Here is a 23737-nt window from a genome sequence, read left to right as displayed (position 1 = left end):
GTCCCACAACAAAAAAGTGCTGCCGGAAAAACCATGGTGCTTTTCACAGAAAGTTCGTAGAGGTTTCCTCTGCGGATTTTCTGCTTCATTTATACCTATAGGGAAACTGATGGCGTTTTCATAAGCGTAGTTGACATGCTCCGATTTCCAAAACCGCAACGTTTTTGGAAATTGCAGGATTTCCATTGTGCATATTTTTCTGCAAACTGGAGATGGGATTTGCTAGAATCCCATCCACTTTGCTATGACTGCAAAACACTGCGTTTTTTTCTTCAGTGTTTCTGCCGTGGACAAATTGCGTAGTTTCCTCCGCGTGAAGCCCTGGCCTGTCCGTTGCTGTCATCCTATGAATGCAGCCTTATAGGGAAACTTGTCACATTAATGACAATGCTTACAGACATGTCATACAGATGTAGCACCAATAAACTTCAGAAATTCTTTAAATTGCTGCAGCGTATTATTGAATAGCAGAAGACAAAAATAAATAAATAAAAGAAATTTAAAAATATTTTTTCAAATGAGTTTTCATTGTTTTTTTTCTTGTTTTGTGTGATAAGATATCACGCTGCAGCAATTTAACTATTTGTACTTGCAGAAGTTCAGGTTAACTCCACTACAATTGTATACATAAGGGGACGATTCATTACACAGATGTAGCAAATGTTCTCTTAAAGGGGTTTTCCCATCTCAGAGTATCTACACTGTGAATACAGTGTCTCTTCTCACTTCCTGTATTTCTCCTCTCCCCCTTCCCTCCTGCTGAATGGGACAGATAACACTTCTGCAGATCAGATAATATGCAGATGCTTGTACAGATTTGACTGTTATCGTTGTGTTTACATAGAGAGATAACAGACTCAGCTTTATCAGCAAACTGCAATTATCTGAACATATTGCCCTGCCGGCACTAAGTAAGTGAAGTCACTTGTCCTATCTCCCAGGTCAGTGGTTATAGCAACGCTGTGTAAACAATGGGAGGAATAAGGTCACATAGCAGGAAAACAAAGCAGTATTTCTAAAGAAATATATTTAGGAAAAGTCTTCAATTTACATATTATAGATAGGATATAGATAGGATCCTTGAGATGGGACAACCCCTTTAACACTCAACATTAGAGATGTGCGAGTAGTATTCGATCGAATACCTCGCTCCCATAGGAATGCGTGTAAGCAGCCGAGCACCAAGGGGGGAATATTCACTGCGCTAAACCCCTTGGTGTTCGGCCGCTTACACGCATTCCTATGGGAGTGAGGTATTCAATTGAATACTACTCGCTCATCTCTACTCAACATGTTACATGCCCTTGCCATTGAATCAAATAGTATGTAACACATTAACCACTACCTCTGTGTACAGTCATGGATGAGGTAATTCTCCCAAACAGTTATTGCCATTACAAGTTTTCTTATACACATGTTTATTTCCTTTGTTTTTATTGGAACAACACAAAAAAAAAAAAAAAGAAACAGAGAAAAAAAGGCAAATTTGTCATAATTTCACACAACACTCCAAAAATATATTTTTTTTAAAGGGAGCATATTAGAAGTTAGGCAGGGGAGGGGCCTATCTTAGGGGTAAAGTTGTAATTTATCCCAGACAACCCCTTTAAAAGGAGTCTGTCAGAACCAGAAGGTCTCCTAAACCAATAATAGTGTTGTGTAGGGGCCTCTAATAGGAGCAGAGGTATATCTTTAGGGCCACAAACTACGAAACAATGCAGAGATAACCATCTCTGTATGGATTTGCAAATCAGGCTTGTAAGTACAATGGGGATGGGCCCGTTTTGCCTTCAGACAATTGTGACCCAGACAGTAGTTGATAATGTCATTTATAGCTGAGGTCGTGATCAGGAAGGGTTTCCAAGAGAGAGGCAGCACTTGTAATGGTCTGTAGGAAAATCTGGCAAATTGGCCTTGTCCCGAACACATTTTGCAGATCGCTTTATACATTGATAAAAAATGACTTACAGACATTTGTAAATATAGAGTTTATACCTTGATAAGCCTAAGGCTAAGGCCTCATGTGGTAAGCCACTGTGAAAAAGCTCTGTGGGAAAAGTTGCGACGGAAACGTATCACGGTTTTTCCTGGTTTGTCACAGAAAGTCCACAGAGTTTTCCTCTGCAGATTTTCTGCTTCATTTATACCTATAGAGAAAACGCCAGCAGTTCTGTAGATATAACTAACATCCTGCCATTTACAAAATGCGACAGTTTTCGAACCCGTAGCATCTCCACTGCAGATATTTTCCTGCAATGTGTGGATGGGATTAGCCAGAATCCCATCCACTATGCAGGTACTGTAAAACGCCAAGCTATGGCACATGGTGAGCCGCAGCAAAAAAGAAAAACGCTGCGGAAGAGACCGTAATGGAAACGCATCAGGTTTTTTTCCGCAGCACTTTTTACAGTTTTTCTGCCCCTATTATACCAGTATGGAAAGCACCAGCATTTCTGTAGGTATAATTGATATTATAATGGACACACAGGTGCACAGTTTGTTACTAGACAGACATCTAATTACTGAGCTGTGACTGTAACGAGCTGTGCACCTCTGTGTCCATTACAAATACAGCATATAGCTGCTGTACATGATCTAGAGGGAAAATGTTGTTATACAGTGTGACAGATTTTACGGCATAGGACTAAGGAAAAAAATTGATATCATTTTTCTAGATATTTACATAGTGTTGCCTGTATGCCTGCCAATTCAGATGAGAGATCTGGGACAGTTTATCCGTAACCTGAACAAATATTACTTTGTACATTATGCGTAACCCTATAAATTCCACATAATACGACAATGTAGATGCAGGTTTTAGATTGTGGCACTTGCACTATGATGTTGCTGTTTATGACAGTCTGTATGTAATCTTTGGGACATCAGGCTCAATCCTCAATCTCTTATTAAAGAGGGATTCCTGGCTGTAATGAGACTATTTCCAAAAAGATGTGTCTTAAGGAATTGTTATTTGTGCATTGAAATACTTTAAGATATTATAGTAGAATTCCCCATTACTCTTCCACTAGGTTCTCAGCTTATACATTGAACGTATTACAGCGTATTACATTGAAAGCAATAGGGAAAAAAGCCTCCCATTGATTTCAATGCGTAGCGCGCGTATGCCGGCACGCCGGCACCCATTCAAATCAATGGGAGTTGCTTGTTACGCGCAAAATTCGTTCAGAATGAGCGGAGCATAACATCGTGTGAATGCTGTATTATCCATGCTGCAATAACACAGTGAATTTCCCCATGGTGGGACTGTTAAAGAATTATCTTATTTTATCTTAACACAGGCATAAAAGGAAGTGACTGTACTGCAGAATTCTAGTACAGCACAGGCAGATGATTGTAAGTACAGACTACCAAACTTGTATTGAGCAAAAAACGCCACAAGCAGACAATTGTCATACAACTAGACGATGAGGCTTAAGAAGGGGGAGTCTGGAGGGCTGGAGCGTTCTCACTCACACCCACTTCTGGAAAGTACAAGATGACTTGTAGCAGAGCATGTTGCAGTGTATGTTATTTGTGGACCAGCAGAGAAAGGAAATGTACACAGACGGCTCTTCGCCCCTTCGATACAGTAAGGATTTTATCTTTTACAATAATCTGTGATTGTGAATGGGGAGGATGTACTGTAACTGTATGCAGTGTGTACTAGCTGTCATCCTTTACACTACAGTGCTCATGTATTACTAATATCCTAATTCAGACTCTGCACTCTTTAGATGAGACTTTTATCTGTAACCTGAACAAATACTACTTTGTACATTATGCGTAACCCTACAAATTCCACACAATACGACAATGTAGATGCAGGTTTTAGATTGTGGCACTTGCACTATGATGTTGCTGTTTATGACAGTCTGTATGTATTCTATGGAACATCAGGCTCAAACCTCAATCTCTTATTAAAGAGGGATTCCTGGCTGTAATGAAACTATTTCCAAAAAGATGTGTCTTAAGGAATTGTTATTTGTGCATTGAAATACTTTAAGATATTACAGTAGTATTCCTCATTACTCTTCCACTAGGTTCTCAGCTTATACAATGCATAGGTGATATTTGTGAATTCACACTGGAGTGTATTAGAATCACATTCCCTTGGTTTTTCATGTTCCTTATGCTGGATTCTGATCCGGTACCGATTTAAAACAAACATGTATCCTATAAGGGAATTCTGATCTAATAGATGGAACTGCCTTATAGAGGACACTCATCTATTTGCTATAGTGGAGAGACAGAAATTTGGGTCAAAGTCTGATCAGGTATCATGGATTTCATTACTCCTGATCTTTTGTTCACACAGGAACTAAGCTGTCCAAAGAGTCTGAAGAGCAGTTTTTTCCCCTCCTTTATTTGAAAAAACTAAGCACATATATGCATGGTTATGGTGCCATAGGGAATGATAACTGTCAACCAAACGACTATGTAGCCAATAGTAAAGTCATGCCATAAATTGTGCTATTCAACAAGTAGACGTGAGCAGGTAACCAGTTCACTGGCATATAAAAACATTTTGCCTCCATAGTCTTCGTTGTAGGAAATATGGGTCCATAAAATGGAAATTCACATTTAGCTTATCTAACTTTGAGCCTATAGCAGTCCTACAGATGTCCCATTAACATCTGAGTGTGATATCTCATCCTGGAAGTCCCTTGTATTGCTACACAGTCACCACCAGGGTAAGAGAGTGTTTGGTTGTTTTGTGAAGGACTGGTGACACCACTAACATAGTGGAGTCTAATCCTTCAGCACACACTGCTGATGCCACCAGTACGACAAAAGTCTGATTTCTTGGTATATATTGATGAAACCAGGAGCAGAGCTCTGATCCTTTGGGTAAAAAAAAAAAAAAGATCAGACATCTACAATAGCAGAGGTTTGATTTTTTTTGGGGGGAAGGTCTGTTCTTCTATGCCCTTGGCACCAGCACAGTGGAGGAATAGAGGTATGATCCTTTGGGCAACTTCTGTGATGCGGAAAAATATCAGTCTGGGTGTGGTTAGCCGCAAAATAATTTAGATTTTCAAAATTCATTCAGATGAAGAAATGATAAAATAAGATGATTAAAGGGTTTGTCAAATATTGGCAGTGAAATGGGAGAAAATGACACAATTGTCACTTACAGAACAGCAGGAGTTCTACATGTATCTCAGGTTGAAACCATAAATGATATGACTTGTATATTACATTTATCACCTGTTTTCCCTTCCGCAGGCTTAACATCTATTTGCCAATTACCCTTAAACTCACCTCCAGAGTGATAGGAGAAAAGGAAAACCTGTTTCCTGTCTGTCTGTAACTCAGCGGCAGCAGCATGGAGGCCATTGTATAGCAGTACTGAGCAGTGTAGCTGTGAATGTAGCACTGGTAAGACAATATACTATAACTTCTCTTTCTGCCACTGCTGCCTTTTCTCCCTCCACCCTCAATATACTGTTATAGGCTGACCCCATAGTGAAGCTGAAACCAAGTCTCTTCTCTCCTTCTGTCAAGACAGATTCTACCAGTGAATTGAGAGTGTGTGATCAATGCAGGAGAAGTGGAGGAAGATGTTCTTTCTCTAATAAGATGTTCTAAAATGTTTCTTTTCATCACTTACTACTCATATATGCCCTTGAAATGACAGTGCCCAAGAACTACTGACTATTACCAACGCTGTTATTTCCTGTCCCTTGCATTACGTGAGGTTGAATGGTCATAAGTGACGTGATCGACCTTAACACGTCCACCCACACCTTGTGGCAAGCAAAGAAAATACTTGTACAGTACATATAAGCTAACTTATTCTTCATACTGTTACCTATGATAACCCTGTAATGTAAAGACAAGGGGCCGCAAGAGCCAACAAATATCTCTCAAGGACAAATGATAGCCGCTTCCTGGACTTGCTGTATCTTATGCATACTGTAGATAGGATCTGACTCCTTGACAATATCAGGAGCACTAATACTTATGTGTTACTCATTATGACAGGGAACACCATTATCTCTTATATTGTGTACTATGACAAGGCTGTTTTCATAAGGAAGCAGGATTTGAAAATTTCTTTAAAGGGATTTTCCATTTTTATATAATTGATGAGCTATCCTTTGGAAAGGTCATCAATGGAAGCCCTGCAGGACATGACATTAGAGAGCCTATGACGTGGAAGCAAATAGAGGACCTGCAGGAAGAGCGAAAGTCAGAGCCCCACAGATTTCCCACAGAATTCATGGCCAATCCAAAGGTCATTCTCATAATGATAAATGGGAATTCACTAGAAGTTTTATCTGAAATTGTGGTTTTACGGCCATGTGTGAAGACTTGTGTGGTTTTGTGACCATGTGGTGAATTAAAATGCTGCATTTTGTGTAACAAGAAGAAGACTGATTCATAAGTGATCCATTTTGCTGCTTTTGATACATTTACAGTTGTACACATAGGAATTTTAAAGGACCAGACCCCGGGTAACCGATTTCTGGGAGGGGTTTGACAAACTCCAGCCCTTTTTGGACTGTGACATCCCCAGATACGTATGTCAGTATTATTACAGAGCTTTTCAGATTTGACAAATTGTCAAATTTAGGTATATCCTATATCTACAGGTCAGGAGAGACTTAAAGAGGATCTTTCATGGTTTGGGGCACAGGCAGTTCTATATACTGAATTCAGCGCACTGTCGGCTTTCCCGATCTGTGCCCCGGGTAAAGAGCTTTCAGTCCCGGTACCATAGCGCTTTACAGTCAGAAGGGCGTTCCTGACAGTCAGTGAGGTACATCTTTCTCCACAGCAGCGCCTATAGTGCTGTACAGTATGAGCGGGGAGGAACGCCCCCTCCCTCTGCTCACAGTACTGGTCCATAGACGAGTATTATCAGGAGGGGAGGGGGTGTTCCTCCCCGCTCACACTGTACAGCACTATAGGCGCTGCTGTGGAGAAGGACATTCCTGACTGACTGTCAGGAACGCCCTTCTGACTGTAAAGAGCTACGGTACCGGGACCGATAGCTCTTTATCCGGGGCACAGATCAGGAAAGCCGACAGTGCACTGAATTCAGTGCACTGTCAGCTTTCTAACAGTATATAGAACTGCCTGTGCCCAAATCGGTGAAAGGTCCTCTTTATTAGATACAAATGGATGTCCCACCAACTTCTATGTTACAGCATTTTATAGACATCTAACATCAGAAGTTTGTCATGAGTCAGTTATCCTAAAAATAAACTTTTGACTCTTGAGACATTTTGCTAAATGTGCTAAAAAATACTGTATAGTCATATGTGCGCCGTCCCAGTGGCGGTAGTGAAGGGGTTGTATGAAATTAGATACCCATGGCTTCCTTCTTACAATGATAGCGCCACTTTTGCCCATGGTCTGTGTTTGATATTGCAGCTCAGGTTTTTTCCCTTGCATATAGATGTGCTGTTTCTGGAAGAATGCAGTCCTATTTTTCTTATTTTATACATTTTGTAGACATTATGACTAATTACCATTTAACCACTAGGTGGCGGTGTTCTGATTATGTCTTCGGATCATAATAGAGCTAAGTAAATTTCAGAGTCTGATCTATGGGAGGGCTCCCCGCACCTTCCACCTGAACCTTCAGTGAGTGATTCAATAAAGTGAATTAGACCTGTCCACATACTGTGATATGCTACATGGTACAGTATTTCCCTCTCTATATTACTCCCTATGTTCCAGGTGCTGATTTTTATTGCATAGCCACTTTATGAGGATGCCATTCCACTGTCTATACGTCTGCCACCTCAGTGGCGTAACTAAAGTCTTGTGGGCCCCGGTGCAATCTTTTGTCCGGGCTCCCTACAGCGAATTCTTGATAGTGATGGTTATGGCTTCTAACCTTAACCTTAGTGTGGTTAGGGTAATCTGTGGGTCTCCTTGGCTTATGGGCCAGATGGAAGCTGCAATCTCATGCCAGTGCTTATGGACCCCCTAAGGCTCCTGGGCCCCGATGCGACTGCACTCTCTACACCCCCTCAAGTGACGCCCCTGTACCACCTATACAATCCCAAAAATCCTAATGTATCAGAAATGAGTCATCATACTAAGAGACATAAACCCAGGCCTTTATAGTATCAGACATTGCATTTTAATGACTCATTTGGCTTCAGGGGAGATGAGTATTATTGACAATCAGATTAATGGACCATTTGTTTACTTAGGAAAATAGTCGCCTAGAACTTCCTCCTTCATAACCTTTATATGCTTCATGTGCGTAAAGAAGGAAATTCTCAAAGCTTGAGCTTAAACCGTTTCTTGATCACAATTTTGGCAGATTTACAGATTCTATCTTCTTTCCATGAATACACTTTGTGTTTCTTTTGTACGCCTTTCTCTTATCTCAATCACTGGAGTATGGCGTACGGGCTCTTGTCACTTCAGCTATAGCTTAGAAGCAGCGAGAGACACGAGGAAAAGAATACAGATGGGACAGAAAGTGGATTGCAGTGCAGATTTCACAAAAAGGAGCAAAATTCAGCTAATATAGTATATAACAACATGTATTAATGGCACAAAGGAACGGAAATTCAAAAGTTGTTCCAAAGTTTAGGTAAGTTTTAAGACCCCTATGGTTTGTCGGCTGAAAAATTCCTGACCTCACAGCTGGGGCTTTGCTACTATGCATCCTTATGTGGCATGAATGGGGTTGTCAGACGTTGGCATGCTCCATAGGATACTAACACGCTTTGCAGCAATGTCTATACCTGCAGCTTATGACTTTTCGTCTACACAGGCAGTGGCAGGAAGCAAGCTGAGAGCTGACAACCTGCTCCTCTTCCTCATTTAGTCACCTCAGACCCCCAGGCGAGCTATAAAGAAGAGGAAAAATTGGCTCCATTAAACATGGATTTTTTGGGTTATAAATATGGGCTGTACGCCTCTCCCTAATATAAATTATACGAATATTAGACGTCACCAAGTAATTTTGCACGCAGAACATCTCAGAGATAGCTTATTATATTGTTGTTATACAAACCTCAACTGCTGCAGATCCTCTTTTTGAAGAGGAAGCAGCACAGAAAGAGAATCTTCCCACCCGGCACAAGCTGCACATTCTCAAATCAAAGAATGGTCACTATCATTGTATTATGGGAAAACCCATTGCCGCAAATTGTATAAGATGAATGCAGTTCCGTTTGTGTGTAAATTTTTTGTCTTTTTTTTTTTGTAGATTTTGATCAACTTTCAAGTAGAATCGGTGCTTTAATATCTTCAGTGCTTTAACTATACAGAATGGACACAGTAACATTGAGTTTCCTATCTGGGGTCCTCCAGATCCTGTACATTCAGGCTGTTCTCGGCAGTGGTTGCCTTCAATCCCAGGGAAGTTGTTGTATCCTGTGTGACAGCGGTAAGTGGTTTTGCAAGTCATTATTGATACAGGAAAATCATATGTTAAATATCATTGAGGCTTGGGCTAAATGGTGGCATGTAGCTGGCGGTGAGACATGGTAATAATAATAATACATTTTATTTATATAGCGCCAACATATTCCGCAGCGCTGTACAATTTGTAGGGTTAAAATACAGACAGATACATTACAAAGAGAATCATTTCACACAATGGGACTGAGAGCCCTGCTCGCAAGAGCTTACAATCTATGAGGTAGAGGGGGTGACACAAGAGGTAGCAGGGGCGGCATTACTTATACAGGGGTCAGACACTTCTGTAATAGAGGTGACTGCCATTACACAAACATAAAACTTTATGAGCCGTCACCAGTCGTGTCCTGTAACATGTGGATGGAGCTTGGACCTATAAAGTTATCCTGAGATGACATCATATCATGTGGGGTAATGTGGGAGCGGAGACAGAGGAAGGTTAAGGGTTTACGTTAGACATTGTGATAGGCTTGTCTGAAAAGATGCGTCTTTAGTTTGCGTTTGAAACTGTAGAAATTGGGAGTTAATCTGATTGTCCGGGGTAGAGCATTCCAGAGAAGTGGTGCAGCTCGGGAGAAGTCTTGTATACGAGCATGGGAGGTTCTGATAATAGAGGATGTAAGTGTTAGGTCATTGAGTGAGCGGAGAGCACGGGTTGGGCGGTAGACAGAGATGAGGGAGGAAATGTAGGGAGGAGCGGCATTATGGAGAGCCTTGTGGATGAGTGTGATAACTTTATATTTTATTCTATATTGAATAGGCAGCCAATGTAGCGACTGGCACAGACCAGAGGCATCACTGTAGCGTCTAGCCTGATAGATGAGCCTGGCCGCTGCATTCAGAATAGATTGTAGAGGGGAGAGTTTAGTAAGGGGAAGACCGATTAGTAAGGAGTTACAGTAGTCAAGGCGAGAATGAATCAGAGAGACAATAAGTGTCTTTAGTGTATCTCTGGTAAGGAAAGGGCGTATTCTGGAGATGTTTTTGAGGTGGAGGTGACATGAACGTGCAAGTGATTGAACATGAGGGGTGAAGGAAAGGTCTGCGTCAAACATAACCCCAAGGCAGCGGGCCTGCTGCCTAGGAGTTATAGTAAGGCCTGAGACTGCAATGGATATATCAGGGACAGATCTATTAGATGGTGGAAACAGTAGTAGTTCAGTCTTGGAGAGATTTAGTTTCAGATAGAGAGAGGACATGATATTTGAGACAGCAGAGAGACAGTCACTGGTGTTCTGTATGAGTGCAGGGGTGATGTCACGGGACGGCATTGAGGTAGTGAGATAGATGGAGTCATACTGAAGTTTTACTGTGATCAGATATTGCTGTGGAGCTCCAGTGTTTGTTCTGCTCATAGATAAGGCTTTGCTTCAGTGTATTAGGGTCCATTCACACAGAGTAACGTGCCACGTGATGTGGCACGTATACGGCGTGTGAGAGTTTGCGCGCCGTATACGCTACCATTGATTTCAATGGGAGTTAGGATCGTATACGCCGCGTGATTTTGCGGCCGTGATTTTGCGGCCGCAAAATCACGGCCGCAAAATAACGCGGCATATACGATCCTAACTCCCATTGAAATCAATGGGAGCGTATATGGTGCGCAAACTCTCACACGCCATATACGTATACGTTACTTTGTGTGAAGGCTACCTTAGTCCTCTCTAAGGGGGCGTTCACACTAGCGTTGGAGTCAGACAGCTAGTGTCCGATGCTAATGTCCGCGCAAGATTTTGCATGTAGGTTTTTGCTGTCCGCTTGAAAAATTGGACATCTTTGTGAACGGACACTTAAGGACAGATACGGACTGTAAAGAACAGACATGATGTCCCATTTAAATCTATGCAAAATGTACAGACACAACTAGTGTCTGATGCTAATGTCCACGCAAGATTTTGCGCGGACATTGGCATCAGACACTAGCTGTCGGACACCGACGCTAGTGTGAATGCCCCCTAATAGAGATGAGCGAGTAGTATTCGATCGAATACCTCGCCACCATAGGTATGCGTGAAAGCGACCAAACACCAAGGGGTTAAGCGCATCGAATGTTTGATGCACTTAACCCCTTGGTGTTTGGCCACTTGCACGCATTCCTATGGCGGCAAGGTATTCGATCAAATACTACTCACTCATCTCTACTCTCTAACATTAATATAATGGATTCCAGGATGACATCATACATACACGGCAGACCTCTATACATCCCTATATACTAAACTTGTATGAATGCCAGAGAGACTCTTATGGAAACTGGAATGTTTCCATTCACATTAACTTATCAAGATTAGAACATTGATTGAAGTGAAGGTGTGAGTATATGCTGCTCAGCTTTAACCAGAGATATCTCAACATCTAGACAGGCTACAGGCAGATCCTTGACTCTAGCCCCTGGAGTTCAATGAACATATTCTGCTCAGGGTAAACTGTAACGTATCCCAAGCAGGATTTGTTCAGAACTGTGGGAGGTTAATAAATCAGACATACTCCTATTCACCAGATTGGAAAGCTACGCCAGTCAGGAACTAGCATAGATTTCCTGTACAATTCACAGCGGAAAACTGGTGTAAGTTATAATACAGTAGACATGTCAGCCAAGGTGTCCAAACCTTGCCAATCCCGCTCTTCAGTCAACTCCACCCCAATTCGCAGCAAGTGGTGAGTGAGGCACAGATTGTAATATGGTGCGACTTTGGCACAACATAAGATGGGCCACATCATCACCCATCTATGCCAGAAAACTGTCATAGATGGGTTAATAAATTTCCTCCATTATTTCTAGATTTACAGGATGGTTGGGTCAGGAGGTCATCATTTTGTGCTTCGTTATCAACGTCTTAACAGATTCAATTGTTCTTGTAGTATTTTTGGATCTTCAGGTTTTTCCAAAGCACATAAATCATATTTAGGGGATTTCTACAACAGGAATTACATATTTTATTTCAAGTGATAAAGAAATGTATTGAGAATAATAAAACAAAAGGTTGCGGTGTTAGATAACACACACATGCCGTTCCGATATTTCTCAAAACTGGATTTCTGTGATTTTTTTGAGTTATAAAAACATTCAATAAAATCCTTTAATGTGGTAGAGCACATTGCATGAAGCCCACTGTCTGTACGGTACTCTAGACCAGGGGTCAGGAACCTTTGGTATTCCAGCTGATGTGAAAGTACAATTCTCAGCATGCTCCATTATCTACTATGGGGGGTCTAAGAAGAGCAGTGCAAGTATGTAAACTGGGAATTGTAATCTTACAACATCTTACAACAGCTGCAGGGCTGAAGATTTCCTACTCCTACCCTACACTATATTGGTGCTAAGCATTGTACTCCTATATATTATACATTTAGTTCTGTGTTATTTTCAGAAGTGTTTTTTGATACATATTTCTGATTGATGATGTAATAACTACTTCACTATATAACACAGGTTATTTCCGGCCTAACGACTGTGGGCCTTGTCTCCCATGTCCTGCCACAGGCTACACAGACAAGCCAAATACCAAGCCATACTGTGATCACTGTCAACGCTGTGAAGGTAAGTGATAGAATGTCACAAAGTAAATGTGATCATGGTGATTTAGTAAAACCAAAGGGACCCAGATTTGGGGCTGTTATACAGACCCCCCCAAACCCACCTGAAGCTAGGATTTATTGCATATTGTATACTTGTGAATGATTCGCATTCGATGAACGCAGTCTTTCAGAACCAGCACAATGGGATTCCCAGTGACATGTAATGCTGAGCCGCAAACACAAATCTGCAGGCTTCAGAGATTACTTCTCCGGGCTTAGTATTCTTCACTTGCTTAAAGAGAACCTGTCAGCAACTTTTAACACCCAAACTGCTATAAGGCTAAGGCCCCATGGGCCGTAATCTCAGCGCTGCAGAAAGAACCGCGGCGTGAACGCACTGCGGTTCTTTCCGCAGCGCTTTCAACAGAAAGTTTGCAGAGTTTTCCTCCGCGGACTTTCTGTTCCAATTATGTCTATGGGAAGGCCACCGGCGTTACCGTAGATATAATTGACATGCTGCGATTTACAAAGCTGCAACGGCTTTACAAATCGCAGCGTGTCCGCACTGTGTTTTTTTCCGCAAAGTGGGCATGGGATTGTCATGAATCCCATCCCCTTTGCTTGCACTTTAAAACGCCGCGATTTTTCCTGCAGCGTCATTTATGTCCGGTGGGGCCCCGGCCTTAGTGTCCCATAGTGTGTCTTTATAACGCTGCTATCAGCAGAAAAATCACTTACATTCTGCATGAAAATTAGGTTCTTAAAGTCAAGGGTTTGGAAAACTAAAGGAAGAGTCAAGTGGCCTCTTGACGGTAATTGTTGTCCTTCAGCTCTGCTAACATTGACAGAAGGGGAGGGGGCATGGGACAGTCCTGCATTTAGAGTGCTTGTCTCAGGCTGCCCCAACTCCAATTTATCTACGTCCAATACAGTGGTGAAGTAGGAGTCGCTTTCTTACTGCTTCCCCATTTGGCCCCTGTCTCTGTTCCCAGTGTCTTGGAGCAGTAAGCACGATGTAGTGGTATCACTTACACTGCGCCTCAGCTCCCTGAAGTCTCTGGGGTCAGAGATAGGAAAGAACACGAGAATGAGGAAAGGTGAGTATTAAGGTTTTTTATGATTAGATATATACAGTGGGGCCAAATAGGAGGGAGAACAGGAAACTGTGGGGGCAACGTGAAACTACGGAAGAAACCTGGGGGGAGCATGAACCTGGATAGTACATATGCACAGTGTCATGTACATATCCGAAAAAAGCAGTGCATATATAGGAAATAGATGTCTTAACTGCGAATGAGTTATAGGTGATATAAGTTAATACTTATCTGCTAAAGCCAACATGGAGAAACCTGTAGCTCTGGAAATTAATAATGCTGAAGGTGCTGGACAGTCCACCTCTGGATACCCCCACCAGTCAGCTGATCCAGGACGCCACAGCAGTGTCCGAAGTAATACAACTCCATCCACTATGCAGATGTTGGATACCAGTAGTGCCATTCTGCCCACTCTATAGTAGATGGAGATACGCTGTTTCCAGCACTGCCGCACTTCTACAATCAGCTGATCATTGAGGGTGCAGTGAGTTTTTCAGGCAAACATATGTGGACACAGACGTCATGGGCAGGTGGTGAAATAAGCTGGACAGGTTAAATTTTCCAGCACCATTCTGTTGTCCTCCCATGAAATAATTGTCAGAATTTGCATGATAAAACACTTAGTTGGCCAAGGCATGTTAAAGGGGATGCTAACTCCACTTAATAACTAGAGATGAGCGAACACTGTTCGGAACAGCCATTGCGAACAGCACGCTCCCATAGAAATGAATGGATGTAGCCGGCACGCGGGGGGTTAAGCGACCGGCCGCCGGCAAAGTGTACGTGCCAGCTGCTTCCATTCATTTCTATGGGAGCGTGCTGTTTGGAACAGCTGATCCGAACAGTGTTTGCTCATCTCTATTAATAACTGTAATATATGACCAATGTTTGGTTTTCTCTCCTGTTCAGAGCATTCAGTTTTTAAAAAAAGGGGGTTGGCCACTTTCAGACCAATACTGAGAGTCAAATGTTATTGTTTGTGTAATTATAAGATGTACAATTTCCCAATATACTTTCTGTATCAATTCCTCCCGATTTTCTAGATCTCTGCTCGCTGTCATTCATTCTGTTACTTCTAGTGGATACAATTCTGACCATGGTCATGTGATTTATGGTCCATGGTCGTGTGATTTATGGTCCACAGTCATGTGATGGTCATGCCTGATAACACATTGTGCACCTGTATGTCCATCACATGACCATGGACCATAAATCCCATGACCATGGTCAGAATTGTATCCACTAGTAACAGAATGAATGACAGCAAGCAGAGATCTAGAAAACTGTCAGGAATTGATACAGAAAGTAAATTGGGAAATTGTACAACTTTGTATTATACAAAAAATAACATTTGTTTCACAATATTCATCTGAAAGTGGCCAACTCCTTTTACAGTGATAACATCATATGGGAAAATACCCTGTCCACTGAATGTGCAAGTCATTGTTTTATGTGTTTCGAAGAGGATCCCTCCAGCTGTCCCTTAGCTCATGGGAATTTACCTTACATGAAGCAATGCAATAAAATATGACTAATAGCTGTAATACTATATGAGGATATCTAAATGACCGCGATGTGGAAAACACATGAACTCACTAAAGAGGAAGTGAACAACACACATGCAGAATATTCTTAGGTTTTCCCAATATTGCTTATGCTAGGTTCACACTAGTGGTCGGGTCCGCATTCTCTCATTAGAATCCCTTTTTTAAATAAGTACATGTAGGAATAACCTTAAGAACGGCTATTCTTCTCCTCTTACCTTTATTACTCTGATCCGCACCGCCGTTCCTGAGACATATCTTCTTTCTTCCATATGTAAATGAGTTTTCAGACAGCACTGGGGGCGTTCCCTCTGCTGTCCAAAAATTCTCCAGCAACGCCTCCATCTTCTAATCCTGACCGCCTCTTCTCTCACGTCACCTTCGTGTCTTCATCCAAAAGCGCCGACAGCGCATGTCCGTCGGCCATTTTCCTGTGTAGCAGTTCAAGATATCTGCTTATAGTCTTCTCATTCACTAGATCAAAGTCTAGCCATGTGATGTTCACACAAGAATATGGTTCCTTACAGTACAGCTATTGGAGCTGTAGTTTCGCGCCTGTGTATTTGCGACAGATTTTCATCCTACGGATAGATCATCAATATTAGAAAGTTTAACTTTTGATTATGCAATATACAAATATTATTTGGTGAAATTGGAAAAACCCTTTAAAAGTTAAGATGCAGCTGGTTATAGCATTGTATAGTTGTCTGTAACCCTATAACCCCACTATCACCCACCAGTGGTGAAGGGAACTCTAAAGTGTGACTTTAACCACTAAGATGCCTCGTGTAATATTATCAGGATCTTATTTGGCATTGCAGCTCCATTTTCACTAAAATGAGAATATTATTCTTATACATATCAGTGTTAGGGGCGTTTCTTCTTTTGCTGGGGCTTCACTCTATGCTCTCCTCTAACTTCTGCCCTCCTCCGCTTGGGTGACATCTCCCACTTTGTCGTCAGTTATTTGATTTCATTAAAATGGAGCTGCAATGCAGAATAAGGAAAACATCTTTGGAATATGTAGAAGTCGCCCTACAAGGTACTAGCATTAGTTTGTTGCAGATTTCTCTGCTCACAGTCTCCTTTTAAGCCCAGTAATACAACTGTCCATATATAGGATACGTGTGATGCCATACAGAGTACATGAGATTTTTTTTTCACTCTTTCTACAGGAATATTTCTCTATAAAGAAAAATGCACATCCACAAGCAACGCTGTATGTACATGTATTCCTGGCAGAATATGCACAGATGAAAAGTGCACACAGTGCAGAAGGGACCGTTGTCCTGCCGGGCAGCAGTTTGGTGGCCAAAGTAAGTCCTCTTTGTAAGACTATTTTGCAGTCTGCTCTTTTCTTTGCAAGACTTTTGGAATTTGCTTAAGGGGGAGATTTATTGTTAAAGAGGACCTTTCCCTTATATAGAAGCTTCCTGAAGAGGATTTATTACTGAGTTCAGCTGGAGTTGTATAGATCTGTCTTATTACTGAGTTCAGCTGGAATTGTATAGATCTGTCTCCAGTAAACTCCCTCCAACTGACTGCGGACAGCTAGGATTTTACTAGTTATCTCCATGGCTATGGGAATTCTATACAATAGAGCTCTAAGGATATCATTAAATTAAAGGGGTTGTCTAGGATTGCTAGCATGACATGTACATCATTCACTTGACGGCAGCATCCAATGACTTGCCTTATTGAACATTTTGGCATGTATGACTACTGAGGCCATTGGTTAGGTGAGGCAGGCATATGAAGGATATACTGTATATCTCAAAAAATGGAAAAACTGGGCACTCACCCGTAAACTTTATGATAAAAGTCTAAACATTATTGCAGATATCCAAGTAAAAACATACATGGGAGGAGGCACGCTCGGTGAGGGGGAGCTACAGCTGTTTCGTACTGCTAGCACTTTATCAAACTCTATTACAGAGCTTGATAAAGTGCTAGCAGCACAAAACAGCTGTCGCTCTCCCTCACCGAGCGTGCCTCCTCCCGTGTATATTTTTACTTGGATATCTGGAATAAAGTTTGGAGTTTTATCGTAAAGTTTACGGGTGAGTGCCCAGTTTTTCTATTTTTTGAGGTTACCTGGACTTTTCTTCACTGTGAGCACCACCCTGATACTACGTATAATATCACCCCTACCTTTTGGCCGGTGCATGTCTTGGTAGTGTCACCTTACTCCACACACGCGATATACTGTATATGATGTCATCACTGCTCGTCCTGTTGGGGACCACAAGACTGATGGGTCAGTTCTCCTAAAATCCCCAAGCCCGCATAGACTTGTTCATCCACTCTTGTCAATCAGTCCTATAAACAAGTGAAATCTATAGGTTACATTGTAAGTTAAATATGAAACTGGGTAAATCTCAATTTACTGACATTTTTTTCTCCAACAGAATGTGTGGATTGCCCCCCTGGAACATTCAACTCTGGAGCAGAACACAGATGTATACCATGGAAAAAGTAAGGACTTTTGTGTATTGGTTAACACAATTCCGTCCATTTACAGACCAAGCATAGCTATTTGGCTCCTGCTGCAGCCAGTTGTCTTACAATCTATCACAGGACAAGAAGGAGGTACAGGGGCACATGGCTGAGCTACTAGTATATAGAGATTTATTTATATAAGTTTTCAGTTTTAATTGTAAGACGGAGAAAAAATTGAGCAAAAGAAAGGAAATGATGATAGGAGAAGAGCTTAAGACAATTTTCTCATCATGTACGGTACTTATCATCTTCATATATTTTTGCCCCCAATCTCCTGAATTTTGCCAGCAGCACAGATGCATCCAAGTGGGTATTACATGAATAAAAAGCATCATTGGCCACAGGGACTGAAATTCTCTGTAGAGTCTTAATCTCTAAGGACGGTTTAGGATATGTTACGTATAGAGACTGTGGAAATCTTTATTGTACGCTTGTGCATTATAACTATATTTCTGTCCACAGTTGTTCCGCCCTTGGACGTGTAATAGTTAATAATGGGAGCCGCACATCAGATGTGGTTTGCGGTGTACACATTACTAAACCTACTGAGTCACCAGGTTCATCATCAGCGGTCACCACTGTTACAAGAAGTAAGTAAGAAGGGATGTAATTCATGGACATAAATATGTATTAAGAAAGTTGAGAATTTACATTTCCTCCAAGCCAGCTCAGTTATTGAGAACATGGGAACAGGCTCTTAAATGCAGAGATCTGGGTAACATCTGACATCATACCATGGATGAACAACAAAGAACAAATTATAGGTGCAACAGCTTATGATGCAGCTTCCATAAAACACTAGGACACCAACTGTGTCCTAGTGACTGTGTCCTGCACCATTTAAAGTGACATAGACATAAAACACATGATACAATGGCAACATTTCACAATGGTTTAATAGGCATTCTGTGCCAACCTTGCGTGGCACCTTGCTAGGGAGTTAACCCATCCTATGTAACAAGCCAAAAGTTCAAGTTATATTTCTGCACCATTTTACAACCACACTATACACCAGGGAATACTGGGAATTGTACTATGATGATATCATTTAAAGAAACATCCTGGCAGGGCTATTCCAAAATTTTTCCCATCACAGTTTATGCAGAAGCTTGCAGCCTGGTTCCCACAACCTGTGGTTGTATACTGATAACCATCAGGCCTGTAGGCCTATATATGCTATATGCTAGTTTATATCAGTGCCATATACTTTCTAAATCTTGTGTACAATGTATATACATTATGTATGATATTTTTTTCTATTAATACATAGAATTTTACCTTTATTATTTTTAGAGATAAGACCAGTTGTGCAACCATCACCCGGAGACAGCAATCTGACAATCATCTACGTTGTCGTTTCCTGTACAGTCGGTTTATTGTTGATAGTGATTGTTGTTGTGTGCCGTCAGAAACTGACAGAAAGAATTAAACATATTTTCCTAAAAAGTAAGTGAATCCTTATAAGCGCACGATAGGACAGCAAAGCAAATATCTCATCATTTTCTGCAATCCCTTTAAAAAAAATTGTGTCATCCTGTTCTAGGCCAATTGTGAGGAACCGTATTTAGGAAATTTGTTAAACCTCAGTTATGAGATGTATGGCCAGCTGTAGACTTGTACAGCACGCCTGCAGGGAATGAAACTATATGAGGCATTGTTTTTTTAGCTAGGGAATCCATCAGTTCTTTTGCACCACTGATAGAATTCTTCAGCTGCATATGGACTCTGTTCTTGGCTTTAACTAATGGTGGGGTGATCCATAATGGAGGAATAGCCTATGTTCAACTTTTTCTTCTCTTAAGAAACCCAACGACCAACTCTACCAAAAAAAAAAAAAAGTAATAATGTTTGCTATCCTTGTCTTCCCAGGCAACTAGGTTCTAAGACAGCGGTGCTCACACTTTTTCAGCATGTGAGCTACTTTATAAACTGACCAAGGCAAAAGATCTACTACCCACTTCTTGTGGGTGGGCCTGTGGGCGGACCCAGGGCGGACATGTGGGCGGGGCATATCTGTGAGCGGGGGCGGGCGGGCGGAGCGTGAGAGCAGGAGACAGCGGCGTTCTGTGGCCGCCCTGGGATCCCCGGTGTCTGCTTGTTCACAGCGCAGGCTGAGAGTTATCTCTGGACACTGGCAGGCTGGGGCTGCGGCAGCCCCGCTTGCCAGTGTCCGGAGATGACTCTCAGCCTGCGCTGTGAACAAGCAGCACCCCGGCTCCCTCCATCCCTAAGTGCGGGGAGCGCATCATCCCCGGAGCTGCTGCTGCCCGGCCTGCAAGTGTCCAGAGTGCTTGTTCACAGCGCAGGCTGAGAGTCGACTCTCAGCCTGCACTGTGAACAAGCATACACCGGGGATCCCTGGCTGCATCCCACGATCGACCCATACGTCCTTTGCGATCGACCGGTAGACCGCCATCAACGTATTGGGCACCCCTGTTCTAAAAGTTCCTGGGGTTAGGAAATGCTGCGGTCATCCCCTATTTCTAAGAGTAGTATGAAATAAATTGTTAGAAAACCAGTTTTCATACTTTACACTTGACTTCAACCAAAACCTTTATTATTTCTTCTTAGTTCCGAAGCCTATAGTGAAGCAGACAGAAGAAGAAGACGGCTGTAGCTGCCATTTCCCAGAGGAGGAAAACGGAGGGGAAAATGAACCTATGACACTAGAGGCCTGACATTGCCACGTCTCTATTTTTCTTTGTGGACAAAATCTGCTTTCTTCTCATAGCGTTACACGAGACCTCCATATTGTGTAGGAGGTGAAGAAATGATCCAGTTACAAAAAGAATGAGGCAAAAACTTAGGAGGACCCTTTACAATTATTCATTCCGGATCCAATGTTTTTATATTAGGAGTTCATGGTGCAGAAAACCACATCTAGAGGTACCAAGAAAAAAACGGAGAGCAATGTGTATCCAACTTACTGAGCTTACTTTCCAGCTTTGTATCCAAAATCAGCTTATACCTATAGCTGGATCAGAATGGCCTACTGGAGGACCCAAGGACCAGCCCATGAGCCCGGGATCCAGAATGATGATAGAAGCAGATGATAGAGAAGCAGTGTAAGCGTCGCATACTACTGAGGTTTTTCACATTTTCGCCTGAAATAATGATTTAATCCTTTTTGAGGATAGGGCACATAGGCACTGAGGACAATTTTTTACAACATAAACTGAATGGGGCCTATTTAATATGACTTGTATGGCAGTTTCCTCATATAAAAAACATGAGAAAGGCTGTAGTTTTTGGTGCATGTCATTTTTCCTCGAAAATAGCAACTTTTTGCCACTTTGGTATACAATGTGTGGGGCAGGGATTAGGCAGGCTGGAGAAGGGGCTCTTCAACCCAACAAATTTGCTATAACCAGGGTCGGGGTGTCCTGTGAATAGGTCATCAGTACAAAAATTTGATTTGGGGTCAATAAATAGTTTCACATCTCACGCTACCTGAGGAATGGATTAAGACAACACACAAAACTCTGGTCTTAATAAATCAGTCCCATAGTCTACCTTCACTGCCAACTTTGCAGATTAATGTGATTAAACAAAGAACCCACAAAGCAGAGACCGGGTGCAGGTGTGAAGCCGCCCTTAGAAGCCTTCTTTATAATCTTCTACCATTTTGTGTTTGTCTCTCTGGTAAGGCCTATGTGTTTTCTTGGTTACAGACTACAAGCCGACTTATGTGGAGACAGATTCTGTAGACACTGCACTCCTTTCCCACTGTACTTTGCGTCCTGTTACTACACATATGGCAGGTTAACAAGAACAGATGTAAAGAAATATGACTACAAAGAGTTTGGTGTAGTCTGTAACCGTGGAGACACTTAGGGTTGCAAAGGTCCCGAAAGCACAAGGCACTTGAATTTTAAAGTTGCGTCTTATCTTTTGTAAACTTAGGCCCGGTTCACATTTTCGTTCGGTAATCCATTCGGAGAGTCCACATGGGGACCCCCTGAACAGATTACCGAACGCATTGACAAGCGGTGAGCTTATGAAAGCACATGGACCCCATAGAATATAATGGGGTCCGTGTGTTTTCCATGCGGTGTCCACATGGAACATACGGAGAGAAAAGTACTTCATGAACTACTTTTCTCTCCGCATGACTAGTGTAGACACCACGCCGAAAACACATGGACCCCATTATAGTCTATGGGGTCCATGTGCTTTTTTAAGCTCACCGCTTGTCAATAGTCCCTAAAGGGAATACCGAATGCAGATGTGAACCAGGCCTTAGATACATCACAACAAATAAAAATAGCTTGTTAAGTTATACATAACCTGAAGATAAAAGGGCCACTTACCTCTGTACGGATTGACAGTAGGCCCAGTGTATTGCAATACTACAGGGGTTTATGGTCCATTGTCTGTTTACAATAGTATCTATCTTTTTATACCAATGTACATTATTTGTACAGTATACATATAAATACATACATATATTCGCTTAGGTTTTTTGTTAATAATTTTTTTGGGGGGAAAAACCTCAAACACTGGATACAACCATTTGATAGCTAAATGGGGAAAATATGTTGTACAGAATGTATTTACTCTGTTACAAAAATTCCAGCTGTATTCGTTGTCTCCTGAGCTGAACTTCATATCTTTTGTTATATATTTTTACAGTTCTGCAGTGATCATTGTATTAATATATCTTTATATATGTTACATGTCGTCTTCCTGCATCATATTCCCATCATCCAATGTTACATTATATCCCTTGCTAGGTTTGCAATTATTTTGTTAAAGGGATTGTATAATTAGAATCCCTTTTTTTCAGGCCTACTACGTCAGAATAGCCTTAAGAAAGGCTATTCGTCCCTTACCTTTAGAAGTCTTCTCTGTGCCGCTGTTATGGTGATATTCCCGGTTTTCACCGTATGCAAATGAGTCTCCAGACAGCACTGGGGGTGGTCCCCCTTAACTCAAACAGCACTGTGCTGCCTGCAGACTCTCCAGCGACGCCCTCCATCTTCTTCTCGTGACCGCCTCTTCTCTGCGTCTTCAAACGAAAGCGCCGACAGCACATGTGCGACGTCCATTGTCTTGTGGCCTTCTTTTCGGTTGAAGATGCGGAGAAGAGGCTGTCGTAAGAAGAAGATGGAGGGCATCACTGGAGAGTCTGCAGACAGCACAGAGGAGGCCTGAAAAAAAGGATTGTAATGAATCCCTTTAAAATCTATTCTGCACTTCATTGTTTTTCTTTTATAGAGGACGCTTAGAATAATACAAACTTACAATAGACAAGGGTTAGCATGGAGGAAAAGTATTAGAGAATTCTGGATCAATAATGGTTGCTCCATTAATAACCAGAGCAGAGGACTGAGGGACATAGGCTAGGTTCACTTGGTAAAATTTTCCCTACAGAATCTGCAACAAGAATTTCACTTCCTATTCATTCCAATTGGTGGCAGACATTTCATTCAAGCATCCTGATTGATCTTCGGAGGGGAGTAGGAAATCATTCTGCCGCCAGCACAAAGATTTTCACAGTGGATTTTGGATGGTGGCTTCTGCCATAAAATTCGCCACGTGAGCCAAGCTCTAATGTGTCTGGAATACATGGATAGGCCATTGATTTCAGAAGGTATAGTGTAATACCTCATGTCTGCTTATGGCGGGCTGCTTAGGACTGAAACATTTGGGCTAACTTAAGTTTGATGTGTATGACTGGCTTTAGGC

At 41.9% G+C, this 23737-nt stretch overlaps 1 protein-coding gene across 1 annotated transcript; it reads left to right on the top strand.

Moving 5' to 3' along the window:
• Positions 1 to 3543: 3543 nt before the first annotated feature.
• Positions 3544 to 20727, top strand: TNFRSF9 (TNF receptor superfamily member 9). Its single transcript, XM_075278499.1, has 8 exons — positions 3544 to 3589; positions 9182 to 9361; positions 12827 to 12934; positions 16726 to 16866; positions 17959 to 18025; positions 18512 to 18639; positions 19343 to 19495; positions 20621 to 20727. Exons 2-8 carry the CDS (start codon positions 9244 to 9246, stop codon positions 20725 to 20727), a joined length of 822 nt encoding a protein of 273 aa, XP_075134600.1. The 5' UTR covers positions 3544 to 3589; positions 9182 to 9243.
• Positions 20728 to 23737: the final 3010 nt, after the last annotated feature.

Source organism: Leptodactylus fuscus, chromosome 6 (assembly GCF_031893055.1).
Source record: "Leptodactylus fuscus isolate aLepFus1 chromosome 6, aLepFus1.hap2, whole genome shotgun sequence".
Classification (NCBI taxonomy): domain Eukaryota; kingdom Metazoa; phylum Chordata; class Amphibia; order Anura; family Leptodactylidae; genus Leptodactylus; species Leptodactylus fuscus.
This window is presented reverse-complemented; position numbering and strand designations above follow the sequence as displayed.

What these genes read in the sequence shown, in the direction of transcription:
- TNFRSF9 (XM_075278499.1), top strand. Translation starts at nt 9,244, where the DNA reads ATGGACACAGTAACATTGAGTTTCCTATCTGGGGTCCTCCAGATCCTG. An exon ending in TCACTGTCAACGCTGTGAAG is followed by an intron (nt 12,935 to 16,725) that starts GTAAGTGATAGA and finishes CTCTTTCTACAG; the next exon opens with GAATATTTCTCTATAAAGAA. An exon ending in GCAGCAGTTTGGTGGCCAAA is followed by an intron (nt 16,867 to 17,958) that starts GTAAGTCCTCTT and finishes TTTCTCCAACAG; the next exon opens with AATGTGTGGATTGCCCCCCT.